The sequence below is a fragment of the Cannabis sativa genome, unplaced genomic scaffold (genome assembly GCF_029168945.1).
Source record: "Cannabis sativa cultivar Pink pepper isolate KNU-18-1 unplaced genomic scaffold, ASM2916894v1 Contig2, whole genome shotgun sequence".
Classification (NCBI taxonomy): domain Eukaryota; kingdom Viridiplantae; phylum Streptophyta; class Magnoliopsida; order Rosales; family Cannabaceae; genus Cannabis; species Cannabis sativa.
Genome location: NW_026870038.1, coordinates 438,432 through 466,267, shown reverse-complemented (window position 1 = coordinate 466,267; position 27,836 = coordinate 438,432). Strand labels below are relative to the sequence as shown.

General features: G+C 26.6%; 2 protein-coding genes across 2 annotated transcripts; both read right to left on the bottom strand.

Annotated features, from left to right (window-relative positions):
- Positions 1 to 6,067: 6,067 nt before the first annotated feature.
- Positions 6,068 to 7,018, bottom strand: LOC115718161 (auxin-responsive protein SAUR32). Its single transcript, XM_030647120.2, has one exon. The coding sequence runs from the start codon at positions 6,588 to 6,590 to the stop codon at positions 6,192 to 6,194; it is 399 nt and encodes a 132-aa protein (XP_030502980.2). The 5' UTR covers positions 6,591 to 7,018; the 3' UTR covers positions 6,068 to 6,191.
- Positions 7,019 to 21,615: 14,597 nt separating this feature from the next.
- On the bottom strand, positions 21,616 to 27,785 carry LOC133033068 (uncharacterized). The gene is made up of 2 exons (XM_061107625.1): positions 27,614 to 27,785; positions 21,616 to 22,526 (listed from the first exon to the last, which is right to left on the bottom strand). The coding sequence occupies exons 1-2, from the start codon at positions 27,783 to 27,785 to the stop codon at positions 21,616 to 21,618; spliced, it is 1,083 nt and encodes a 360-aa protein (XP_060963608.1).
- Between the last annotated feature and the right edge of the window lie 51 nt (positions 27,786 to 27,836).

Genomic DNA, 27,836 nt, shown 5'->3' with positions numbered 1-27,836 from the left:
TGCTTTCTTGATAGAAAACTTGACATCTCTTACAAATGAGCACCAAAGACCTCCTTTTATAATGTATAGGTGATCACTTAGAATTCAAAATACACAACACTCATTTCTCTCATATAAATGAGTATTAATATAGTTTGTAACAACTATATTTCATACCATTTGAATCCTATCATCAAATTGTGTAACAACCCTTTTATTACACTAATAATGTGTGATCAACACATGAGTTACAAGTGACAACAAATTGTAACTCCTCTCCAAGTTACAACATGTAGGTTACAAAAGTGTAGGTTATAAAATCATAGGTTACACATTTATTTACCATACACTTAATATATTATTCACATATATTTATCACATTTTAATCTACTTTATTATTATATTATAAAATAATATAACAATCCCCCACTAGATTAAAATGTGTGACACACTTGTAACACACTTGTAACATTTATTTAATCAATCAAAATATTATATCAAAATATAACATTCCCCCACTTTGATTGAATAAATATACACTTTTAAAGAAGTCTTGCTTAGGTGCATTAGGTAAAATGTCTTTCGACTTGAATTTTACCTTAGTGTAGTTACCACAAAGTTTGATGAAATTTTGGTTGCCGTAGCATTGAACCACTATCCCTTTAATACAAACCGGTGATAACACACACACCCTCGCTAATGCTCACTTGAGACCGCATGTCTTGCTCTTGCACCGTTAATGGCCATGTGCAAAATTCCAATTCATGGACTCTCTAGAGAATACTCCCAATTCTCATAAGAGGCGGCACCACCTCTAGTCCATATAGGTGGAGTTTTAGTGTCTCACCACTCGTTAGGACACTTCTTAAGCTTAAGTGAGTTTTCTTAAGCTTAAGCTCCATTAAAAAACCTTTTGGTTTTAACCCTCAATTTTACAACATGTACTCATCCATAGATGGGACAATTGAGTACCACATTCACTCTATTGACTTGTTATTACCTATTGAACTTAAGACTAGATTTTTACTAGTGTTAAGATAGGTTACCATCAATGAGCAAAACGCTAAGGGAGTTTAGGTCCCATCCTTCGAAAATTCATGCTTTAATCTTGTACGGAGATTAAGCGATTTGTTATAACCTCTCACTATTGATTCCATGTGAATCATGCATGCCAAAAATATAGTGTTCATTTTGTGACCACTTTTCTCCTTAAGTACTTAAGCTTTGAAAATTTAATCATAAAAGATTAATTTTCACACAACTCAAATTCTCAATAATTTTGATACCATGCATATCAAAATTAAACACTAATTTAGACACCAAACATGTCTAAATTATACTTTATTTTAAGACACCAAACATGTCTTAAACTTTTCATATTGGAGTATCACCCCCACACTTTCACATTTCACTATCAAGATAATATCTTGATTTTAAAATATAGAAGACCACTTCGTCTCTATAATTTTTCTTAAATTTAATTTCCTTCTTGAAATTATTTTTACCAAAAATTTGACACCAAATATGTCAATATTTTCACTTATGCACATAGCCAAACTTGATTTAGAATTTGAATTCAAAATCAAAAATATCAACAATGTCTCATCACATTTTGATTAAATTTGTGGTACACCCCCACATTTCTACCATAAAGTGTATATAAAATATCACTTTTGTGTATTTTCCTCTTCAAATGACTCTTTAAAGCCACTATAAAAATACCATTTGACATTTTTAGTTTTCTCACCAAAACTAAAATATCAAACTCACGTTACTACTCATAAAATAATGTGATTATTTTTACTCATAATTTTAAGGTTATCTCCTTATTGAGATTAGCCCAAAATTATACCAAAGTTAACAAAATTCTCATCAATTTTGTTCACCACTTTGATTATTTAAGATTCAAAATTGCTTCTCCAATTTTGTTATCTTTTCACGATTTTTTTTTTTTTTTTTTTTTTTTTTTTGAATCAACATTGACTCACTTTATTTTTGAGTCTAAAATTGTTTTTCCAATTTATGGTTCATTTCACAAGTTTGGATCCCCTTTTAATCTATTGTTCTTGCTATGACAAGACAATTCTCATAAGTGTAACTCTCATATAGTTCACTTTTCTTATCTCATAATATGAGATGATTATCTCTTATAATCCAATAAAAGATATAACTTCTCAAAAGTCATCTTTTATTATCTCATAAAGTGAGATGTTCAACACCAAATTAAAAAAGAATTTAAAATATTTTTTATTCACAAAATAGATGATAATAATTCTCACAATAATAATAAACACTATTTTATTACTATCAACATTTTTATCATGCTATGTAACTCATATGTTAATATAATATGTATGTTACTAATCAATATCTCATATGTAACATACACATAATATCAATATTAAATTCACAATATATATGTTACATATCTTATATATATATAACATATATACTATAATATACATATATATCATATACACATAATATATATTAATTACACAACTATATATGTTACATATCTCACACATATATAACATATATACACTTTAATACACATTCATGATATATATTATATATAATATATGTATTATATATGCATGTCTCATATAAATACATAGAAATAATTATTTCTACATATTTAATCTCACTAATATATATTATATCACATGCTCTACATATATATAATATATATTACTCATATATATACATGTTATATATTATATATCTCACATATATACATAAAATAACATGATATAAATTTCAAATATCATATATATAATATGATATAAACACATGATCACATATATATAACTCATATATAAATATCATATATATTACTATCATATAAAATAGTAAATCACATAATATACACCACCATGCTCACCCATGAATGGTTTTCACATAAAATCTCTTATCCTTGTATTATCACAATCTTGATTTATCTCCTCTTCCATTGAAAAGGGTTAAGCTTTTGATTGTTAGAGATTTTATAACAATGGAAGAAAATCAAGATTTATTACAACTCTATTGTAAAATAATACAAGGACTAAAATCAGAGATTGATTAAATATATGTTACAATACATATATAAACACTATATATATTACATATATATATATATGAAAAGTAGAAGAGAAGATTACAACACATGCAATATAAAATATGTATATATATAATAAGAGAATAATATATATATATATAAACACTCACTCACAACCTTGAGTGTAGATTAGTGGGGATCACCATGACTTGAACAAGGTATTACACCTTTGTCCAAAAGCTTATTTCCCCCTATCTCTAAGCACTAAGGGAACTCTCTAGGAAATAGCTTTGGGAATTATCAAGCCTTAGGGTTTTCTAGCAAAGTGCTTTCTTGATAGAAAACTTGACATCTCTTACAAATGAGCACCAAAGACCTCCTTTTATAATGTATAGGTGATCACTTAGAATTCAAAATACACAACACTCATTTCTCTCATATAAATGAGTATTAATATAGTTTGTAACAACTATATTTCATACCATTTGAATCCTATCATCAAATTGTGTAACAACCCTTTTATTACACTAATAATGTGTGATCAACACATGAGTTACAAGTGACAACAAATTGTAACTCCTCTCCAAGTTACAACATGTAGGTTACAAAAGTGTAGGTTATAAAATCATAGGTTACACATTTATTTACCATACACTTAATATATTATTCACATATATTTATCACATTTTAATCTACTTTATTATTATATTATAAAATAATATAACAGATAATAATACAAATAAAAGTATTTTTGGAATTTTAAGAAAAATCTGAACTGAAATTTTGACACCAAAAAAAAAACTTGGTGTGAAAGAAAGCAATGAAATAAAAGCCTATTTTTTTTTTAATTTTTTTTTATTATGACAGCTCTCACTCATATTGGTTCCATAGGGTTCTTTCACATGGCCAGTGTTTTAGCCGAAATTCTAAAACAAATAATATTTATTATTATAAGATGATGATGATGATTTTTGTTCTGTTCCCACTATATATCTATTTTAATTGTTAAATTATAATATGGATATTTTGTTTTGACTTTAGAAAATTGAATCAAAAGCTAAGAAATCTTTGTAATTGGATTCATATGAGTAATGAATATGTATCCAAATTTTACATCAAAATATTCTTTTAACTAATCATATCTATTTTAGACAAGATTTTTACAAATTTAAGAAATAATATTATGTGTAATGTTTTAATACAATTTTTAATTAATTGATAGCGATAAATGAATATAATATTGTGTACGTAACTATTGTTTTAATTTAGATTTTTCATTCTTCTGAAAAAATAATTTCTTAGCTTTGATATATTTGAGTTGGATCTTCATTAGTATTGAATTATAATTTCTTATATTTGAGTTGGAATGGAAACTCTATTTACAGAATTTTGATTTTTTTTTTTTATCTATATTTTTACGATTTTTTTTAAGACCGTTATTTTCATGTTACATAAATATAGTATAATGTTGCGGCAACATAAAAATAACGTTTTTTTTTTCTTTAAAAAATCACAAACTTGTAAAATTGTAAAGAAAAAAAATTCGTAAAAATGTAAAAAAAAAAAAAAAAAATACAATTTTAAATACTTTGTGAGAATTTCACTTTAATATGTAACACAACAAATGTTGAGTATGAAAATTTTCTATTCAATAAAGGGAGAGTTTGAGGGTTTTCAAAAAAATCCAAAAGAAAAATATAGAAAAAAAATCACTCACTACACCACACCAAATTCTTAGTCCCTTTCAAAAATAAATAAATAAATAAATTTGTTAGTGATTTAGACACTTATTTAAGATTGCTTTATATAGGTAAGCTACCATAGATAAAATAGTTATATCTATACATATATATAATTATATATAACAAGAAAAGAGTATCATTTGGAAACTTACATGATCTCTCTCCCATATAAAGAAAATCCTTTGCAATTAATAATTATAATAATAATAATTTTATTTATGTTATTATTAGGCTAATTTATAATTAGTGTGTGTGTATATACACAGTGTTTTACTCTTTTTCTTTTTGAGAGAGAACACATTGTTTTACTTTGATTCCACAAGTTTATTTATTTATTTTTTAAAAAAAAATTGTGGTCACAATTGACTTAATTAATGCTTAACTACATATTAGAGAGAATGCTATATATATATGATGATCATTCAATATATAGTATACATATAAGGTTTATAATTATGAAATTGAAGAAAAATATAATAAAATTAGACTGTATGATCTAATCTACTGACAATTTACATAATTACATATTTAAATATATATATATATATAAAATCAAAATCTCAATTATATTATATTATCAAGCTAGCTAGACAGCCTTTTCTATTTTTTTTTAAAAAAAAATTAAAGGGAGTATTTCTAGCTAGTTCAAGGCTTGTAATAGTAATGTAAACTACTAAGACAATTTGTATTATAATAATTATATTACGAATATATTGAGTAATTTTAAAGATATGTATATATATATATCTTATATCATGCATTTTTTTCTTCACAAATAATTTAATTTAATTGAGGTTTATACTATATATAAATAAAAAGACAATATAATTAGTAGAGAATTAGAAAAATAAACACATTAATTAGGGAATCTGATAATTAACTAAAAGGGACCCCTACCTAATATTATATAGTGAAGCTAGAATAATGTAACGTATACAATCATTACTCAAATACTTTATGATATGATATGATTATTACAAAATAATCTTTACTATAAATCTATATTTTATTTATATTCCTAAAACATATCCAAAATAATAAAACTATAATTTCACAATATTAAACACACTTTCTTAAAATTTAGCTTATAGCAATTAACTTAATTTTTTCAGCAAAAATATTCTATGCAATTTAATTTAATTAATTTGATGAAATCTTCATTTTAATAAACCGTGTCACTTAAGTTTAATTATCTAAAACCGCGTCTAAAAATACTACAAAATCATATTTATAATGTGTTAATCACAACATATAATATTATTAATTAATTACACAAGCAAAATCAAAACCAAACACAAACACACAATTAAGTAATAAAATTGTACAATAATAATATTAATAATTTCAAATCAACACACAATTTTGTCTTTTGATAAAAAAAAAAAAAAACAAATTCAATCAATTAATTACATGAGAAATTTAATAAAAAATCAAACCCTAAAACACCAAACATGATTATGATGGTGGTGATGATGATGGTGATGATGATGGTGTTGATTGAGAGAATTATTTTCTTGATCAATGATGGTTTGAACGGTTCTGAATTGGTCCACGTGGCAAGGAATGACAATTGGACCCTTTTGATCAAAGCCATACTCTTCTTCAGCCTCTTTAAGAAGTTTAATAAAGAGAGGGTGGTTTATGTAAATAACAGGAATAACAAACCTTTCTCTTTGTTCCTCTTCTTCTCCAACCATTACAGCCAAACACCCTTTTGGGATATCTTTATTCCCAATTTCATGATCATTATGATTATGGAAATGAATGTGGGGAATATTGAGATGGAAAATATTGTTGGTATTTTTTAATTTCTCACTAGAAATTGTCATTTTTGAAAGAAAAAAATAACCAAACAAAGGATTACTAGTAGCTAGAGGAGTAGGAATTGGGAATAGGAATAGGTTTTTGTTCTTGTTTTGTGTTTGGATGATTAATTAGCTAGGTGTTGTGTTACAAGAAAAATTTGATAGAAAAAGGCCAAGGATCAGAAGAAGAAATTGCTAGCTTGAATAGAGTAAAGGAAGAATCGGTAAGAGATCTTGGAATGTTGCTCATGATATAATATTTTCTCAAGAAACAAACATATGAGAGAAAATAAGGAAAGAAAAATAAGATGAGAGAGGTTTTGTTATGATTTTGGAAGATTGGTTTCGTATTTATATGGAAAAATAAATTAATTAAAAAAAAAAAAGAAAGAAATAGGTGGATGTGGTGTGGTGAGATGTTTCTAGCTAGCTAACTAGGTTTTTTTTTTTCTTTTCTTGCTTAGTATGTACTCAAAGTTTTTGATTCTATATATGGTGGGGTTTTTTAATTTTTTATTTTATTAACAAAAATAGTAATATTAATAATATTATATAGGATACTTCTACAATGTATTGATGTACTTTTTAATTGTTATTTTCTCATTTAGAAAATTTTTTTAGTCTAATTTATTTTTTATATTCTTGTATATTATAGTTATTTAAGATATTTAATATTCTTTCAAACAATCTATTTCATATACGTGTAAAATAAAATAATCATGCATGTAATACACTGAATAAACTCAATTTTCTACGTATTAAATTTTTCTGAATTTCTTAAAATTTTACAAGATGTTTTAAATAATTATAATATATATAATTATAAGAAAAAAATTAACTAAAAATTTATTTCGAATAACAAAATAGATAAAAATGTATCGGTGTATGTACATTTTTTTCAATACATATATTTTTTTAGATAATTAATATTGTTGTTGCCTTCTCAGGTAGGTTTTTTTGAATAAATGTTTTATATTTTACAGCTGGAATAGTGTTTTTTTTTTCTTCATAATTTTATTTGGCACACGCTATATAATTATTGCATCATAATAATAATAATAATAATAATAATATTTTGATATCTTAGCTAGCTAGGTTTTCTTCCTAAAAGATGGGATTCTAATCTAATCTATTAATACATATGGCATTATCTACGGCTTATATTAAGGAATATTAATATATTAATTTTAATTATCATTTTTTTAAAAAATTAACACGGTCCATCCACTAGTCTTAACAAATACACCAAAAAAAAAAAAAGCAAAATTGAAATTGAAAACTTATTTGCCAAATTAAATTAAATTAAATTCTAACCAAACAGTGCCTAATTCATTCAAAGTTTCAAACTAACCTGAATTAATTTCGAAGATGAAAATTCAATCTCAAGGTGTGTGGCAGCCGGGACACGTGGAAAGCTGGAATTGGCTGAGGCAGCAAAAGTGGGGTCCACGAATGAGAAAGACGACCGACAATGAGGTGTCTTGTCCACGTCAGCACTCTCATGGAGCAACCAATAGCATGGCCCAGACTTGTTGGACTTCCGAGTATGACATCAACCATACGTCACTTTAGCTTTACATTTATAATGTAATAATTTTTTTTTTTGAAAGAAATAATGTAATAATTTTGTAAGAGAAATTTACCTCAAGATTTTTTTTTCCTTAAATCGATTTTTTCAGTATTATTTTTAATATTCTACACTATCCGAATGTGATAGAGTAATTTATCTGTATAAATTTAAAAATATGTGTATTATAATTGGACTAAAAAAATATGTCAATGATACAAAATATGTCATATATAATAATACTAAAAATATGTCCTTTAATCCAAAATTATAAATTTTCATATAAATTTAATATATTATTTAATAATTAATTAAAAATATAAATAATAATAATACAAAAGTAAATATAAAATTTAATAATAATTATAAAAATTATTTAATGTAAAATAGCATGCTAACTAAATTTTAATAATAAAATATTAAAAATGTCATAATAATAAATATAAAAGTATAACAATAAGTTTAACTTGTAAATAAATATCTAAGTTTAATTTTTAGCGGTAATAATAATTAAATTACATTTTTAAAACTCTGTAGGTACCTGACCGTTAAATGTTAAGTCATTATTCGCGTATCATTTTCTTATTAGTATATTTTAATTATTTTTTTTAAAAAAATAAATATTTAATGACTTGGATCAATCACGAATTATCACGTGGTAATTTACTTAACAGTTAATAACTAGGTATCTATAAAAGTTTCAAAATTATAACTTAAATATTATTACCGTTAAAAATAAAACTTATGTATTTATTTACAATTAGAAGTTAAACTTAAGTATTTATACCGTAAATTACTTTTAAAAATAATAATAATAATAATGTAGTAATTTATTGTGAGATTAGGGTTATTACTTATTACCCCACAAAAAGGGTCAAAATTCAATATAGGAGCGGATTTTGAGGCAGATTGTGTTGCAGATTATGTTGTGTTCTAATTCTAAAGCCCATTTATTTTGCTTATGTGTTTAGTAGTAGAGATGCATGTCATCTTGACCCCTCAACATATTCAATTCAATTCCACCATTATTTTTAAACCTAATTCATTTATTACACCCACACACAAAATTCATATTTTAAATTTTGATTATTTTTTATTTTTTAATTTAACATTGAGGTGACAGAATTTTATACTACAATTACAAGTGGTTGATGTCTTAAAATATTTGTACAAATTTAAGATTTGGTTTCAAGAGTTCATTATATTTTTCTTTTTTTGGTATTTTTTATTTGTACAAATTTAAGTTGATCATTTATAAATATGATGGATGATTGGTTAGTGTTATTTTTTATTTTATTTTTAAATAATATATTAGTTTTATAAATTAGTTTATATATCCATTCGTATTACTCTCATACACATGGATGTTAACCATTTTCAAACTTTTGCCTAGGTCAAAACTTGTAGATATTTTGGGTATATTTATGATTAAGAAATAAGAAGGTTGGTTATGGCCTTTACTTGATAGGACTCTTTCCCATTTATATCTTGACCAAGAAGAGAAGGAAGTTCTATAATTGCGATTTGAGTTAAAGCAATGAAACAAGTGAGTGAACTACGTGTATGTGTAGGACATAATCGCAACACTAAGAGCTTTCGAGGGAGACGAACACATGCAAAATACTTGCATGCTTGCAGGGAGAGGCCCTTCTTGGACAAAATCACAATAAGTTGAGATGTGAACACTTTCAATTTATTTGTTTCATTTTACTTTTATATATTGAAAAACTTTTAGGTAGAGCTGGTTATTAAGAGTTAGTCTCACATTGTTAATGTGTATAAATAAATTGTGATATATAAGATGAATGGACTACTCCTCCCATTACCAATTGGTTTTGAGATGGAACCTCATTCATCTTATTCCCAAATTCTAACATGGTATCAGAGTCACTTGTGATCCGTTGTGAGCCCAAATTGTCACCGATCCAAAAATTCGTTTGTGATCCGTTGTGAGCCAAAGTGCTGCCGGTCCAAACAGATACTTCCGCTGTCTCCCCTTTAACCTCCATTTGGGACCTTTCGGCCAATATGTGCCAATTTCCAGTGTTGGGGTCTTTGACCTGTTTCAAAATCCACAAATTTCCCGACGTGTATACCCACAAATTTCCTGATATTTGTCTTTGTGGGATTCTTTCAAATGTCACGTTCGGTCCTGTAGTTTTTTAAAGGTCGTTCGTTATACCCATACTTTCTAGGCCCAAACGTGGGAGGGTGTATTAAGAGTTAGTTCCCTATTGTTAATGTGTGGAAATAAATTGTGATATATAAGATGAATGGGCTACTCTTTCCATTGTCAATTGGTTTTGAGATGGAACCTCATTCATCTTATTCCCAAATTCTAACACTGGTTGAGCTAGCCCAATATTTTAGTGGGGAGTTTTTTTTTTTTGAAATATTAATGAAAAATAAAATTTTATTGAAAAAAAGACAAATTTTGTGAAAATAAAAATAAATATATGTGAATAAAAGTGAAAAATATAAATTTTACAAGGATACAAGTAAAAATATATGGAATAAAAATAAAATACATAAATTTTATGGGGACAATATAAAAATATGTAAGGACATAAATGAAAAAAAAATATTTTTATAAGGTCAAAATATAAAATACCCAAAATTTATATACAAAATATATGTGAACAAAAAATTGGAGGCAAATGACCCTACATGCCCCCTTCCTTTGGCCATCACTTTAGGGGCTGTTTGGTATGCATATTTCATTTCATGGGAATATGTTTCACATTACTTGAAGAGTGATGAAGGGGCTACCGTTAGTGTTTTCACCATATTTAGAGAAATTATAACTGACTTTTTATTATTTATATAACAACATGAATTATGTTATAATAAGCATTTGGTTGTTTTAACTTTTATTTTTTAAAATGATATTGACAGTAAAATTATTTGAATTACACGATTTGTTACATTTAACCTCACAAACTAATTTTTTTAGCTATAACACTGTTTGAAATGTACTTCTGTTTTGCTTTTTACCGTTAGATTTCAACAAGTGTCATTGTGGATTATCTACGTGTACACAATTATATACACGTGTTATATTTTGATTAGTCGACGAAATATAATAAGTTTAATTATTATATAAATTTGATAAATGATTGTAATTAATCATTTTCATTTAAAATAAGTCTCACTTGTTAAAACTTAAAGTAATTTGTTACTAGTGTCAAATTTGTGTATTATTTATGTGTATACATATTTTTTTTTCTAAGAAAAATATCTCAACCATTAATACAAGAATAAAAATATTCCATAAAAATAGGGGCGAGAATGCATTAGTAGTGAGTAGCATATGCTACTAATAAGTTCTGAATACAATTTAGATAATTGGGTACTAAACATATTATTACTCCTAATAAAAATGATATTTTTATGAGCTGTTTTGTAGGGCTGCACATTTATACTCGAAACTCGAAACCCACCTGTAACCAACCTAGCCTGAAACCAGAAAAACTCCAAAAAAATAGGTTTCAATTTTAGTAGACCAGGTTCAGGTATGACTTGGTAATGTACTGAGCCAAGTTTGGATTTAATATTTTTGAAAACCCAAAACTCGGTTAGCATTCTTTTTATGTATATATATATACTAGCAAAAAGTTACGTGCGAGGCACGTATACTAAATTTTATGCTAATTTTTTCTATGTTATTTGAAAGTTATACAATTAAAAATTAAAGAAAAAATGTTATTAGTTATTCGGTGAGATTATTATTATTATGTGTATAGGAAGAAATCACAAATTAATTAATCTTATAATTTTAACTTTAATCAAATAGGATTCTAGATATATGAACAATAAATAATCACGTAAAAATCAAAAATAATTATTTGAATAAAGAATTCAATGTACAAAGTTATATATATGAATCTCATTAATCAAAAATAATTATTCAATATATGAACAATAATTTGTCACGCTATATGTTTCCCAATAAAGAAATCCACCTCCTCATAGTCAAAAATAAATAATACATGTAATACAGATCTTTGTAATGGAGTACCTAAAAGAAACAAAATTTCAGTTATCATAATCGGAAAAGGTTTAAGTGAACTAAATAATGACTAAGAAGATCTAAATTACAAAATGAAAATAACATGTCTATATGAGTATGATTTTTTTGCTATATGAGCATGATTGATCTAAGAGAAAATAGATAAACCTATAAACATATAAATATACTTAATATTAATTTTGACAAAGTAGCGATTCAATTATAAACAATTCTAAATATCAGCTTGCCAATTTCAACACACTAATTACTCATTAAATAACCATAATGTATACTTCATGATAATTTTATTTTATTTGATATCAAATGATAGAGATTATTGAGGTTTTCAGCCATGGAAAACACACTATGATAAAAAAGTAATGCTCATTAATTGTATATTTCAAAGAAACCCTAATTTCCATGAATGTCCCTAATAAGATATAAACAATCAAGTTGTAAATTAAAAAAAAAAAAGTAGCAAAATTTCAGTTAATATAAGAAATAGAACAAATTGAAGATTTATACAATATTGGAATTTGAACTTTTAGAGGCCATTAGCGAAGGGGCGAAACTCGTTAGATCCCCTAGGAGAACACTACCTTAATAGTCTGAACACAAAAATTGTAGAAATCAAAATATGAATAAATTAGCATCATCAACAAAAGGAAAATTAAAGGGAAAAGACTTAATAATTACGTGACAAATAATTATTGATTGAATTAAAAAGTTAAGATTATAAGATTAATTCAAATTATTATTCATATATTGATTCTAAAAAGAGTAAGAAAAAGAAACATCATTTCTTTGTGCCCAAACTCTTTCGGATTTTACAAACTCTTTGATATTAACAAAATTGTTGCTTTAATTTTTCATCACATTGGAAACATATTGTTTTAGCTCTATTAGACAACCATATTTTCCCTCCTAAAAAGTCATTTTTTTTTTATAATTGAAAGATGTGATGTTTGAGTAATTACATGTATTGTGTAGTTGAAGATTTGATGTTGAGTAATTTACATGCTGTGTAATTGAAGATTTGATGTTGAGTCATTTTTTTGTTTTTATTTAATGATGTTTTTTTTTTTGGATTTAATGGGATTTATTTTATTATATATAAATAAGAAATGATCCATGAATTTCTCATAAACCATTTTATTTTTAATAATAAATTATTTTATTTTTAATATAAATAAAAGTCACCCACGAATTTCTCATAAACTAAGAATTCGGTTATATAGACACACTTTATATAGAATAGATATATTATATTATATATATGTCTTTTTTTTTTTAATTGTGAATTTGTGAGTGTGTGTTAAATTATTAATGTGTTAGTTTATGTAATATGTATGTATAATAACATATTGTATAATTGTACTATTTTTAAGTTTTTTTGTTAAAAAAGTGATATTAAAAAAATAAATAAAATAAAATAAAAAGTCTAGCCTAACTCGAAAGCTGATCCACCTGAATTTGACCCACTTGAGCCCAAAATTTGAAAAACTTATTTTTTAGGGCTATTTTCAAAAATATGGGAAAAATTATTAAGGTTATGATAAATATGGCATAAAAAATAAATACCACTAAATATGGCATTATCTAACCAATCAAACTAAAAATATGGTTTTTTTCTAAAAAAAACCATACAAAACATTAAAAAGAAATCTGAATTTAAAATTCATAAAAAATAAAAACTTAATTAAATTACCATAAAAAATATTAAAATTCCCTTCATATTTATTTTTTTTAAAAAAATAAAACAAATAAAACTATAGTGATTGCCGAAGTTGTCACTCGTGCTGGAAAAGTCACCGGAATTTACTATCGGCACCGGAAAAGTCGTCGGAGTAGCCGCCGGTGCCGAAAAAGTCGCCGAGTTCTTCGCTGCCGAAAAAGTCGTCGAATTAGCATTGTCGTTGGAAAAATCACCAAGAAACCGGTTTTCGATGTTAGAAACCGGTTTCTTGGTGATTTTTCGTAATTTTACCGATGACAATGCCAAGTCCGACGACTATTCCGGAGTTTGATGTCGGTGCCGAAAAGTTGCGGAGTAGTTCCCGGTGTTGGAAAAATCGCGCAGTTATTGCCGCCGTAAAAAAAGTCGTCGAACCGGCATTGTCGCCAAGAAATCATTAGAAAAATCACCAAGAAAGTGGTTTTTTCATCAAGAAACTGGTTTCTTCACCAAGAAAGTGGTTTCTTCATCAAGGAACTAATTTTGTTACACAACAATAATAAAGATTATGAAAACAAAACAAAAATGATATACACTGAAAATAATTGAAACCAGTTTCATCAATCAACCAAATAGAGAAAAAAATACAAAAAAATTACCAAGAAACTGGTTTCTTCATCAAGAAACCGAAAAAACCAGCTTTCGGTGATTAGCCTGATAATTTTTTCGGTGACAATGACAATTTTGACGAATTTCCTAGAGTTTACTGTTGGTACTGAAAAAGTCACCGGAGTAGCTGTCGGTGTATTAGTCGTCAGAGTTGCTACCAACGCTAGAAAATTCGTCAGGCCATTGTCGTCAGAAAAATTACCGGAAAAATTACCAAAAAACTGGTTTCTTCATCAAGAAACCAGAAACCAGTTTCTTGGTAATTTTTCTGGCGACTATGCCAATTCTAATGACTTTTTTGAAGTTCTTGTCGGCCGAAAAAGTCGCCGAGTAGCTGCTAGCGTCAGAAAAGTCGTCAGAATTGGCATTGTCAACGGAAAAATCACCAAGAAACTGGTTTCTTAGACTTTAAGAAACCGGTTTCTTGGTGATTTTTCAGTGATTTTTTCGGCGAAAATGCCGATTCCGACGAATTTTCCGGCACGGCAAAGAACTCCGACGACTTTTCCGCACCGACCGCTACTCCGGTGACTTCTTCCGCACCGGCAAAGAAACTCCGGTGATTTTTCCGGCATCAATGACAAATAAAACTTCCTAAACAAATAAAAACAGTAAATATGGGATTTAGAAACCTAATTACATATATATGGCATATCAAATACCATACAAAAACCTAAAAACAAAAAAATACCATATAAATTGGCCAAACTTAAATGTGCCATAATTATCGTAAGAACTTTTAAAATCCCATACTAAGTGTAATTTCCTCTATTTTTTATATGGGTGGGTTCGATCCCAAGATTTCAAAATCTGAACTCGAAAAACTTGAAATTGAAAATCAAAAACTTGTTAAAACTCACCTGAACTGATGTATGCTCGTATTGTTTTGTATTATATACAGGTCATTAGAATAGATGACCCACGAAATGGATAAAGCTTTCAATAAAGTAATTTCCATTTAAGATTTGAGTGGAGAGAAAACGATGGGTATCAACTATGAAGCATCTAACAAAATTCTAAAGCAAAATAAACCTTTCACTTTAAGTTGCTTTCTTCTTTTTTATTTTCTTTTGGTTGGCCCTCCAACTTTCGAGAGAGCCATATTTCCAACTTTCAAGGTTAATTCAACTATGGCTATAACACTATCTACAAAGGCTCATATGTTTTAGTGGCTCAATTTTAGTAAGGTTAATTAAGATTTATAATTTCTAAATTTAAATTGTCTCTGCAAATTTTTATCTCTCAATTATTGAGATTATATAGATTCAAGAGTTAAAAAAATACACAAATAGTAGTTTAATAATAAATTATGAGAATATGCATATGTTTTTATAAAATTTATGTTTGCATATTTAATGTTAATAAGTGGAATTTTAGTTAGTTTAAAGCTATTAAATAAATCTCATATTGTAACTATAAATGTAACTCATGGTTACATATGTAAATTATTTTTAAAAATAGCATAATAACTGAAAGAATATATTTTTAACGATTTGTATAATTCGAGGAAAATTGTTATAACAAAACTACGTTTAGGGAATAAAATTTAAAAGAGTCATAATTCAGTGAAATTTTTTTATTTTTTTTTAGTGTAGCGTAATGATATTTTACAATTATAATTCAGTAAAAAAATCTTATTGATTCTTTTTATTTTTACCCGGTAAAAGTTTATCTTTCTTTGTTTTTTACCCTCAAAATTATATTTTCTTTATTAATATCAATTTTTGAAGAAATATTTATATTTTTACCCTTTTCTAGTTTTTTTTTTTTGACATCAGGGTGAGAGATTCAATTTCAAATTTTGGACCTTTTTACTCTTTCATAAATTGATGGCTGGCACTAGTTTGATGTAAATCCTAAATAATAAAAGAACTATTGGTGTCAATAGATTTTTAAGATGAAAAAAAGTGCCCTCATCATGGATTAATATCCATTCACCATCCAAGCTCCAATTTTTGACTTTTGTAAAGTGCAAAAGTAAAGGGAAAAGATATTGTTAATCAATAGTTTTCAAATATATAATGGATAATTATTAAATAGAGATTGATGGGAGCCTAATAATGTGTTTTTGAACTAGTAATTTAGGTACCGTTTGATAATACTTTTACTTTTTATTTTTTTTTAATTATAAAATAAAAGTAAAATATTTATTTTTGAAAAAAAAAATAACTTTTCTATAACCACTTTTATTTTTAAATTTTAAAAATAGAAAACAAAAGTGTGTTCTATAAAGTTTATTTTTTTTTTTATTGTTTATAATTATTATGACAGCGGGTTTGAATATTTCTATCAACTTATAATTAATTGAAACGAGTTATTTTAAATCGCATTTAATAATATAATTTAATTATTATATTCTTTGAACTGATTTATATTCCTTTTGTAGTGTCAGTTAGTTTCTGATGAATAGTCGAATCTGGAGTATATAACATCTAATTTATACATGTGTTAACTAATTACTTTGGTTTTGTTATTTTATTGGTTAATATAAATATATATGTATGTATATTATTGAAATAGTGTTGATGAGCTAAATAGAAAATCTAATCATCCCATTATGAATAATCCAATTTAAAGCAGCTAAATATGGGAGTAATTATCAAAATTGGCTCCTGATAATCTGCAATTTCCATAAAATAAGTTAGGAAAGTATCCAAAGAGATTTGATCATTACTTGATTTTGAGTGTTACCAAGAAAATCTTTTATTAATCACAAATTAATGCATGCAATCCTCTTATTCATTAATGTGCCATATTTAGATAGTTATTATTATGATATAATAATGTTAGTGATATTCCATAGAAGACATTCATTCTTTTGGAACTATTTTATAAAAGAAAATTATCACAAAATAAATAGTATAATTTTATGTTAACTATTAAATTCAAAATCAAATTTATTAATTCTCAAATTGAAATATTATATTTTTAGAGTTTTTTTAGGAATTTTTCAATTTTTTTTTTTATGTTTTATTTTTAATTTTATGGCCTAAACTAAAGTTCTTATTTACAAAAATATAATTTTAAAGTTTTAAAATTATAAAACTATTTTTTTTAACTAGAATTAAGAAAACAATTAAAAAACAACGAGAAATCAATTTTAAAATAATTATAAATCAACTATAAAATAATAAAAAATAACAAGAAAATCCACCACATTACTATTAGTATAAATCAATTATAAATAAAATATAAAACAACCAAACAAAAATATCGAAGAATTTATTGAAGTTTGTATTTTTGTAAATTTAAAAGTTTAAACTGTATAAATAAAAAATTTCTCCACAGTAACGTATTTTTGTAATCTTTTTAAAATTTTGGTCTAATTTATTAATTCTTTTTATTATTTGGCTCAATGTGCTTCTTATATGTATATTATGGAGATGGTGAAGGCCTTAGAGACTTTCAAGCTATAACAAAGGGGAAATTTGGCATTTTCTTTAAATTGCATTGAATTTATTTTCTTCATTTTTTAAGTAAAAATTTTGTTTAATATTTTTCTATTACAATGTACATTTTTATTCTGGACCCCTTGACTTGATACTCTGTCTATTTCTTTGATCTTAATTGTGATACAATAATAGAAAAAAAAAAAAAAAATAGATCACAATAAAATTTTAAAATATCCCTAAATTGGGGATGAGAAGAGACCACTAATTTTTATTCTCAAGAGGAAAAAAAATGTTTGAAAATGTGAGATTGCCCATTTTCATACATAACTACTAACGATTGTTTTCGTAAATACATCAAATTGCCCTATTCCTATAAATATGCCTAATTAATGCAAATATAATAATATATATACATATATTTTTAAGGGTAAAAAATTTAGGGTAAGTCTAAACTACATCCTCTTAGAGAGGTATTTTATTACTCAAGAAAACTTTATTTTTTTGTTTCATAATTGTGTATGTATGTTATAATTATTTAGGATCACCGGTAAGTTTTTAAAAAATTTTGAAAACATGTCAAAAATAAAATTTATATATTTTGTGTTGTATGCACAATTATTTTTCTTATATGTATAATAAGTAACCGTTTAAATTTTATTTTCAGCACTATAAGTTATTTAACAAAAATTTTAAATAGTTACAACGTACATTATTACAAAAAAAAAAAAATAGATTAAGAATATTTTCTCAATGACAAAAAAAATAAAAAATCTATGAAATTTTAGGGTCTACTATTTAAGATTCATTATCTTGGGTGAACAAAGCATGTATGAGGTATATAATGGAAGGAACCCCACTCACAAACAAAAAAAAATAGTGACTTAAGATAGGCATGTAAAGTTGTAGACCATGCTAATTATGAGTCATTGTATAAAGGCCAAAGAGTGTGGTGTAGATAGCAATGAATTTCATTTGATTTCTTTGCTTTGGGACTAAGAAAAATCAAAGTGATGAGCAAAGAAAGTTAGGTATCAATCTCTTGTTTAGTATCATTAATCCTTGTATAACTACTTCCTTCTCATATTAAAGCCAAGTAGGTCCTCAATAATAATTCCTTACATTTATATATGCATTCTAAATTCTATTCCATGAAGTATATAATGATTAAAGGTTCCCAACTTAAATTTTATAATAAAAATCACAATTTATGTATATTTATATATATATATATATATATTTTTGAAAGATGAACATTACATTATATCATAAAATAGCATAAAAAATTAGGGTAAGTTGAAAAATGGCTCTTTTATTAATTAATTAATCAAATTTGTCTCTAATTTTTATTTAATTGAAACATACCTCTTTTTATATGTATTGTACCCAAAATATCCTGATATAAGGAAGTCACATAAAGAGTTGAAGTGACAAAAGCAAAATTGATACAATGTTTAAAAATAAAGGTAAAAATAATAGACTTTTAAAAATAAGGTAAAAATAAAAGAGAACAATATAAAAATGATATAAAGTCTAATTTCCTCTAAAAGAAAATTATGTTTTCATTATCTTTCATGTTTCTTTTTAGGAATTATTTAAAAAAAAAAATACAAAAACAATAAAAAAAAAATTACAAAAATATAGTTGTATGTAATTTTAAATATTTTTACGATTCTTAAGATTTTATTTACATAAAATACAATTTTTTAGTATATTTTTATGTAATACTTTTGTTATTTTACTGTTGATTTTTTATTATTTGTATATTATTTTTTTTACCTTGTTTGAATGTTGTTTTCTTATTATTTTTATATAGTTTCCTTGTTATTTTTATAAACACCGTAAAAAATATAAAAAAAAAATCTTGAAATGTAAAAAATGTATTATGTAAATTTCTCTTCTTTTTATTATTTATTTCATTTGCTTATAACTCCAAATAGAATATTATATCTTTTTTTATATGGTAAATATAAAAAAAAAAAAAAAAAAACAATTTTCTTGGACTAGTGAGGTGGCCCAAATTCATGTATTTGGCCCAATTTACCAAGTTATCCAAATCCACGATTGATTTGTGCCCATTTTAGGATCATTTTTTACAAAATTACCCTCCAAACTGAAGATGGTTTAAATTGAGGCCGAAAAGATTGATATTTAAACTATGTTGTATTTTTGTTTCATTTTTCATTTCTAAAAACGTGATGATGAGTTGTCTTATTTTTCTGTTATTATTTTTTAACAAACATTAACAGCGGATGATATTACTATAGGCCTTGTTAAAGTTAACTTATTGTAAAAAAGTTTTAAGAGAGAAAGCTAAAATTCATTGAAATCCCAACAAAAGTCAAAAGTCCTTTCACATTTTCATAAACCCAAAAATAATTAATCATATGTCACTATAAATACACATTGAAATATTAGTAACTTAAAATACCTTGTTTGTAATGTAACTAGTAACTCGTTTATAACCATTACCAATTCCTTCAAATCATATTGTCTGTAATGTAAAATAAATATGGACTTTTATTTTTGTTGGATTTAAAAATTTTTGTCTAATTTTACGTGTATTTTCAAAATTCAATCCTTGATACCGATACATTAAATAACACAATTTACCATTACACTAAACCAATTTATTATAATGTTTTATCTATATATAGTGATATTTTTTTCACAATTTTTGAGCCTTGGGTGTTCAGAGGTCTGAGGTGTAAGTCTAGCTTGCTTACTCTTAAGGGCGGCCATTTTTTACGTGGATGAAACTTTAGGAGACACAATTTGATACATGTTTAAGTTCGAGGAAGACAATTTAGTAGATATCAAAGTTAAGAGGCACGATTTAGTACATAAATAATCGTTGATTAAGTAGTATTGGCCAGAAGTCCTTAAAGGCATGATTTGGTACATGACAAAATTTAAGAGACAAAATCATAATTAGCCTTAAAACAAATTCAAATAATTTTTGTTTTTTTTTTTTGTTAAAATAACCATATCAAGTTAGAATAAAAATATAGCCATACACAAAAAGTAAAAAAATTTCTTCTATCAAAGAAAGTTATCCGTGTTCCATCAAATTTACAATATTGATTTTTTTTTCAAAGAAACATTCATTAGATAATAAAAGTTAAACTTCAGAGTCATTACTTACCATGGTGAAAAGTAATTCTAAAGTAGTGATCAATTCTATCAATGCTATCGACTCCAAGTAAAAAATTGAGAGTTAATCCTTATTTGGTCAAAGAATCATTTCCTCCTTTGTTAGCTATTTATTTTGTTATACTTCAAAAACTTATGAGTTTTTATCCGTTACTAATTTAGGTGATTATCTATTTCGACTATTCCTAAAAACTAATGACCACGAAGTTAAATTTTTTCTTTCTAATGAATGCTTTTTTTAAAAAAAAAATAATAATTTATAATATTGATGTTGAAGAACATAATATATTTTCTTTATTAAGTGAAAAATTGAGCTAATATAAAATATTAATACAATTTTCCATTTAATAAATTATAAAAGTAAAGAGCAACTATAAAGTAGTTAGGTCTTGTTCATATCATATTTCTAATTTATGTAAAAAAAAAAATAATTACGTTTGTAATAAATTATCCCAAAAAAAAAAAATTCTAATATTCTAAATACATTACAAAATAATCTCTTTTTTAATTTTTTACTTTCAAAAAAATTACAATAAACCGATAACAAATTGACGAAAACACCCTCACAGCAAAAACAACAAAAACAATCACGAACCCACCATTTCATCAACCGCCACGTGTCGTCTTCTCCAAGGATCCCACGTAGAAAAACACTGTTGTCCTCTCACAGCCAGCGAATCCGCAATAGGTTTAATTACCAAAATACCCTCACCCACGACTGCACAAAAAAACGTCAAAAGAAAAACGGCCAACGAAACGCCGCCGTACGCCGTCTGATCCGGCGACCAAACCACCGACAATCCAAGCATCACGATCTGAAGAGGAAGCGAAATCAAAACCGTTAAAGCCAACCCATAAATCCTCAACCTCAAAGCTTTATTAATCACCACAGAAACCACTCTCCAAGCCGAAACCAAAAACATCACCCAAAACCCTAACCCAAACGATCCAAACGCCGTCGTACTGAGCAAAGGATAAGCGCAAAGCACCGTCTTTTCACCATCGACGAAGACAGAGCTTCTAACAAAGTAATCAGGAAATCGAACCGTAATCGATTCGATCTCCGCGACGAAGAAGATAACCACGATCTGTAAACAGAAAAGAGGGAAAATCATGAGCAGTACGGAAGAAACAGCCCATCGGCCGTTTGGGGTTTCTTTCTTGATCGAAACGTCGACGAGGAAGAGAAGGGTTACCAAAAAAGCGGGTTGGAAGAAGCCGAGGCTTAAAGCGAGGTGGATTTTACAGAGGGTTGATTGTTGAGGTTGGGTGAGGTGTTTTCCGATACGGCGGAGGAAGATGGGTTGGCGGAGAAGCTCGTTTATGGTCCAGAAGGTTATGAAGAGAACGAGTAGGAATCGGACGGTCCAGAGTGAGTTGAATCGTTGGAGATGGTGAGAGGTTCTTGATTTGAAACAGAGATGAAATATGAAACAGAGTGAGAAGAGTGAGAGGAGGAAGAGGGCGGTTATGGATGTTAAAACGACGACGTTGAATACTAATAATAAGCTCATGGAATTGAAAAAAGAAAAATGGAATGATTTGATTTTTGTATTGATTTTTTTTTTTTTATGAGAATAAGAAATGGAATGATTTGGCCATGTTTTTCCCAACCGGTGGAAAAACCGGTTGGTTAATGGGATATTTGAGATTTGAAAATGAAAATGAGTGTTTGGCTTTGGGAATTATGTAATATTTTTTGTATGGTGATGAAAGAGAGGTTGGTAGGTAGTTTCTTTTTTTCTCTATATGAATAAGAATGTGTAAATAAATAGATTTTTAGAAAGATAAAAAAGATTTGGTTAGTTTTTTTTTTTTTTTCTTAATTTATTTACTTTTTTCTTTTTTTTTTCAGTTTTCAAGAACTGATTTTATTAAAACTTCTTAATATATCCGAAGGAAGAAATTTTATGAGGGAAGAGTTTTAAAGATAATATCATTAATTAATAAGAGTAGTAGCAAATGTTACATAAAGTTTTGTAAAATGTCCAAATCAAATAATTTGTCGCCTAAATTAAATCAACATAACCTCACAAATATAACTCGACAAAAATATAACCCCCTTAATCTTTATAGGCTAATTAGTAATTCCCCCCCCTCCCCCTCCCCCCGCCGAACTTTGACATGTACTAAATCGTGCCCCTTGAACTTTTTTGGCCGTTAAAGATTCTTCCCGAACTATTGAGATTGTTAAATTTAAGGACTTTTGTCTAATTTTAGTAAAAAAATTCTAACATGTATGAAAGTTCAACGGGCATGATTTAGTACATATCAAAGTTTGAGGGGCATAATTTTGTAGATATCAAAGTCTGAGGAGCATGGTTTAGTACATAAACAATCACTGAAATAGTAAAATTGAATGAAATTAGATAAAAGTCCTTAAATTTAACAATCTTAATAGTTTGGGGGAATTTCTAACGGCCAAAAAAGTTCAGGAGGCACGATTTAGTACGTATTAAAGTTTGGGGGAAAAAATTACTAATTAGCCATCTTTATATTGGCCTGATTAAAAATAATACCAACTCACCCAATCAATCCGAACTTATTCGAGAATTTTGTACATATGTTTTGTTAGAAATATATATACTTATTTAGTATTTTCTGTTTTTATGAAAAACATATTTAGTATTTTGTATTTTTAATAATATTTAATTAGTACCTCATATTTTCAAATTATGCATATTTAGTACCTTAAAATAAAATTTAATCAATACAATTTTATCAATTTAACCAAACATTTTTTAGCTTTATGTAATCAAATAATTAAATTTGAATTCAAAATTCATAAAATTTAAACAATTTGATTGTATTGATAAAATTTTATCAAAAAAATTTGAATTTAGGACACTAAAGATGTATGATTTTAAAATACAGGTTATCGAATAATGCACAGGCTACCTAACTTGTATTTATATAATTTACATATATGGAACACTTCTCAATAGGTATTACTGGTTACTAAACAATTTAACTATAAATATTAATTTTAAAAATATTAAATTATTATATTTTGATCGAATGACGAATAATAAAAGAGAAATTTAAATTTCTATACTTAATTTAGCTACTTAATTAAAAAAAATATAAAAAAATATCACTTTTTACACTATATCAAAAATATATTTATATACAAAATACTGAAGCTAAATTCAACTTTTTTTTTGGTCAAAACACTTTTTTTCTTAATTTTTTTTCAGTTAATAAAACATCCCCAACTCATATAATATAAAATATACCGATTTGAAAGTTGTTACACATAGTTATTATCAAAATTTTAAAATATATCAAACTTAAATAGTTTGATGCTCCACCTTCATGTATAAGGGTGACAATTATTGAAGTCTTAAATTTTTGGAAAAATTGCTGACCCAAATATGACCCGTAACACAAAAAATTTGTAAATATGAACATGAACATGATTCGAATAAATTTCGTGTCAAGTCGAACCCATAAAATTTTATGTCGTGTTCGCTAATATTTTGAATGAAAGATCCTAATTGTAACTGTTTAAGAAAACACAAAGTCCGATTTATTTTTTTAAAAAGATATAAAAAATCTTTTAATTTTTTATATTCATAAAATCTATATACAAAAGATCCTTTTAATTATTTAAATTAGTAATTCATCAAAAACAAAGACAATATAAATCCTTTAAAAATCTATATTGATTAATGTGGTAACAAAGGAGTCTCGATATGCAAGATCAAACAGAAAACAAATTATAAGAACAATAATTAGGACAAAGTTTAGGATTGAATCAAAACATACACAAAAAAAAATTTATAGTATAAGACACGATTTAAAACCGTCGCCTATACCCTGTTATAGGCGACGGTTTTAAACCGTCAGGAAGTCTACATTAGCGACGGTTTTTAACCGTCGCCTATTTTGCCTATTTTGCGACGGTCGTATATAGGCGACGGTTAAAAACGTCGGGAAAAAAATTAATTACTTTTCTTTGATTTGATAATTGTACACTAAAATAGTAAAAAAAAAACCTCCATAAAATGATTATAATTTTTGTTTAAAATAGACAAATATTTGCCATAAAAATACTTAAAACTATGTTATAGAGATAAAATTAAAACACTTAAAACTATGTTACATAGACAAGGATTAATTGCTATATTAAAAATCGAATTACAGTAACAAAATACAATCCCAATCAAGCCATTTATGTCCAAAAAAACTCAGCAGATCTTACCAGAGAAAAAAAAATAACCTTTGATAGCTATAGATTTAAGAAAAAAATCTTAATTTTTTTCCTATTATTATTTTTTTTTTAATACCTTTCTACTAAAAAAAAAGTTATTGGATGATTAAAAATCTAAAACTCTCCAACTTGCAAATTCTTTTAATTTAATTGTGTGAAAGCAAAAAAGCAGGCTAGGCCGAATGAATATTAAATATTATTTATGTATTCTATATGTTTTTTTTTTTTGTTTGTTTGTTTGGATTGAAAAATTTAGTCATTGGTGGTTTAAGAATATTAATATTCAATACATTTGATCTATATGTATATTTTAATTAATTTGTTGTAGTCATAGGCCGATTGGGATACAAGGTTATCCAATGAAAGATATTAAATTTATGAGAAGATAATCTCTAATTACAATATTATTGTCATATAGCTAGTTAGGGTTTGTTAAGAAAAATATTTATATATATATTAGCTTATTTATTTTAAAATTAAGAATTTGTTTCTAATTACCAAGTTAAAACAAATTGTTGTGGAACTTCTTGTTCATGTTGAGAATCAAGCCAACTCAGCATTAGTTATTAGCGGAGGCTTAGTCTTAAGGTATATGGCTTAAGATAAAATTAAATTTTGAAGACTTATATACAGTTTAATTATTATTAAAATAATAGTTATAATATTTTAGTGTAACGGTAAAGTTTCTTAAAAATATTAAGAGCTATCTTTCATAAGTGCACATTAAATATTTTTTAAAAAATAAAAGGTAGAGGTTGAGAATTGATTTTTTGACCTCTTAACTTAAAGTAAGATTTTTTACCACTACACTAAATAATATTTGTTATATTTTTTTTATTATTTAATATTTTATCTATATACTAATAATTTATTTTTTCACAATTTTGGAGTCTTGAGTGTTTGGGAGCCCGAGGCTCACGACTAACTCGCCTACCCTCAGAGTCGACCCTAAAGACAAATCAACATCAAAACAAGCATGATAACTCTACTTACTAAATAATACCTTGTTGAGATGCAACTACTAAAGTTCTATAAAATACCATTACAATATGGTGCGATTCGTACTGAATTTGTTAGTCACATTTCCCCGTGTGGTCCTAATATTTTTGTGCTAAATTGATTTGAGAATTATGGTTATAATATTCTCTTGTATCTTGTGCATTTGTGCCAGTTATAATTATGCCTAACGGCTGCCTTTTACTGTGTGTAAATTTATTTCTATAAATGAAAGTATCCAACTTCATTAATTATTGAGCTGAGAATTATATTCATTATTTATCTTTTATTCTTTCTTAAATTTATCTTGGTATCAGAGCAATGCAAGGTCTACGCCCATTGCTAATCTTGGAAATGATGGCCAACAACTTGCTATCATTGCTGCATCCCAAACAACAAGCTCTCCTTTATAACTCTACTATATATTACGGGCAATATTATTAGTAGCAATAATAGCCAATCTCATCTCCATAACCCCTAATCTCAGCAACACTTTAGCACACTTAACCAATATTTTTTTAAGCTAGATTGTAATAATTATACTTTGTGAAAAATAATAGTCTCGGCCACTGTTAGAGACCATAGACTTGATAATTTTTTTAATGGTACCACATGTTTTCGAATTTATGAGCTGTATACTTCGAAGACTTAAAGTTAACTAAGGCAGGCCCGCTCATAGGCCCAATAAATTAATTAATTGGCCCACAACAGAGTCGACCTATGGCTCTGGATCCAAATGTTAGTCCAACTTAGAGACAGGGCCGGCCAGAGGGTGGGGCAGCCGGGGCCTTGGCCCCAGGCCCCACAATTTTGGAGACCCTGAAAAAATCAAAATTAATATATATACATATAAAAACATATAATATATAAATATTTAACTCAATAAATTACATGAAAAGCATCCAGCACAGATGGTAAGCAGAGCTTATGTTAGACTTGAGGTTCAAGGTTCGATCCTTACTTTATACTTTTTTTGAAAATACACGTTTTATACTTTTAGTTATTTGTGAAAAGTTTTACTTAGCATTTCAAAAATAAATAAATAACAATATTATAGCTTAAATATTTATATTACACTAAATAAAAAAATATATTAAAGTACTTTTAATTTTAAAATATTCACGTACATTTTTAATGCAAAAAATTATTTATTACATAGAGATAAAAGAATTAAAATTGATATTGTGTCAAAATTTAATTAAAATTTATTTTAATTTTTATTAAAAGAAAAGGCCTTGTTTCAAATTTCGCCCTAGGCCTCTCATCACCTTGAGACGGCCCTGCTTAGAGACATGATAAGGTCGGACCGTATTGGTCAAGGAAGGAGCATATGCCTAGAAGACACAAGGTCCATCAAAGTGTATTTGGATATATACCTTTATGGGATAATCCAAAACGGGCAACTAAAGAGACATCTGCAAGCATCCGAAAACTATCCTCGCAGCATTCTCCAAACACAGGATCCCTCCAAGTCAGAAATTTATCCCCTACGTCAGACCTGAGGAGTGTGCGCACCACCAAAAGGGACATACTTTTGTCCAATGCCATATTCTTTGACATTTATTACAATTTTATAACTCATAGATTATTTACTTTGGA

Excerpts from the sequence above, each read along its gene's own strand:
- LOC115718161 (XM_030647120.2), bottom strand. The coding sequence starts at position 6,590 with ATGACAATTTCTAGTGAGAAATTAAAAAATACCAACAATATTTTCCAT.
- LOC133033068 (XM_061107625.1), bottom strand. The coding sequence starts at position 27,785 with ATGGCATTGGACAAAAGTATGTCCCTTTTGGTGGTGCGCACACTCCTC. Across the intron at positions 22,527-27,613 it reads TTTTGGATTATCCCATAAAG|TATTCAACGTCGTCGTTTTA; the intron begins GTATATATCCAA and ends GCTTATTATTAG.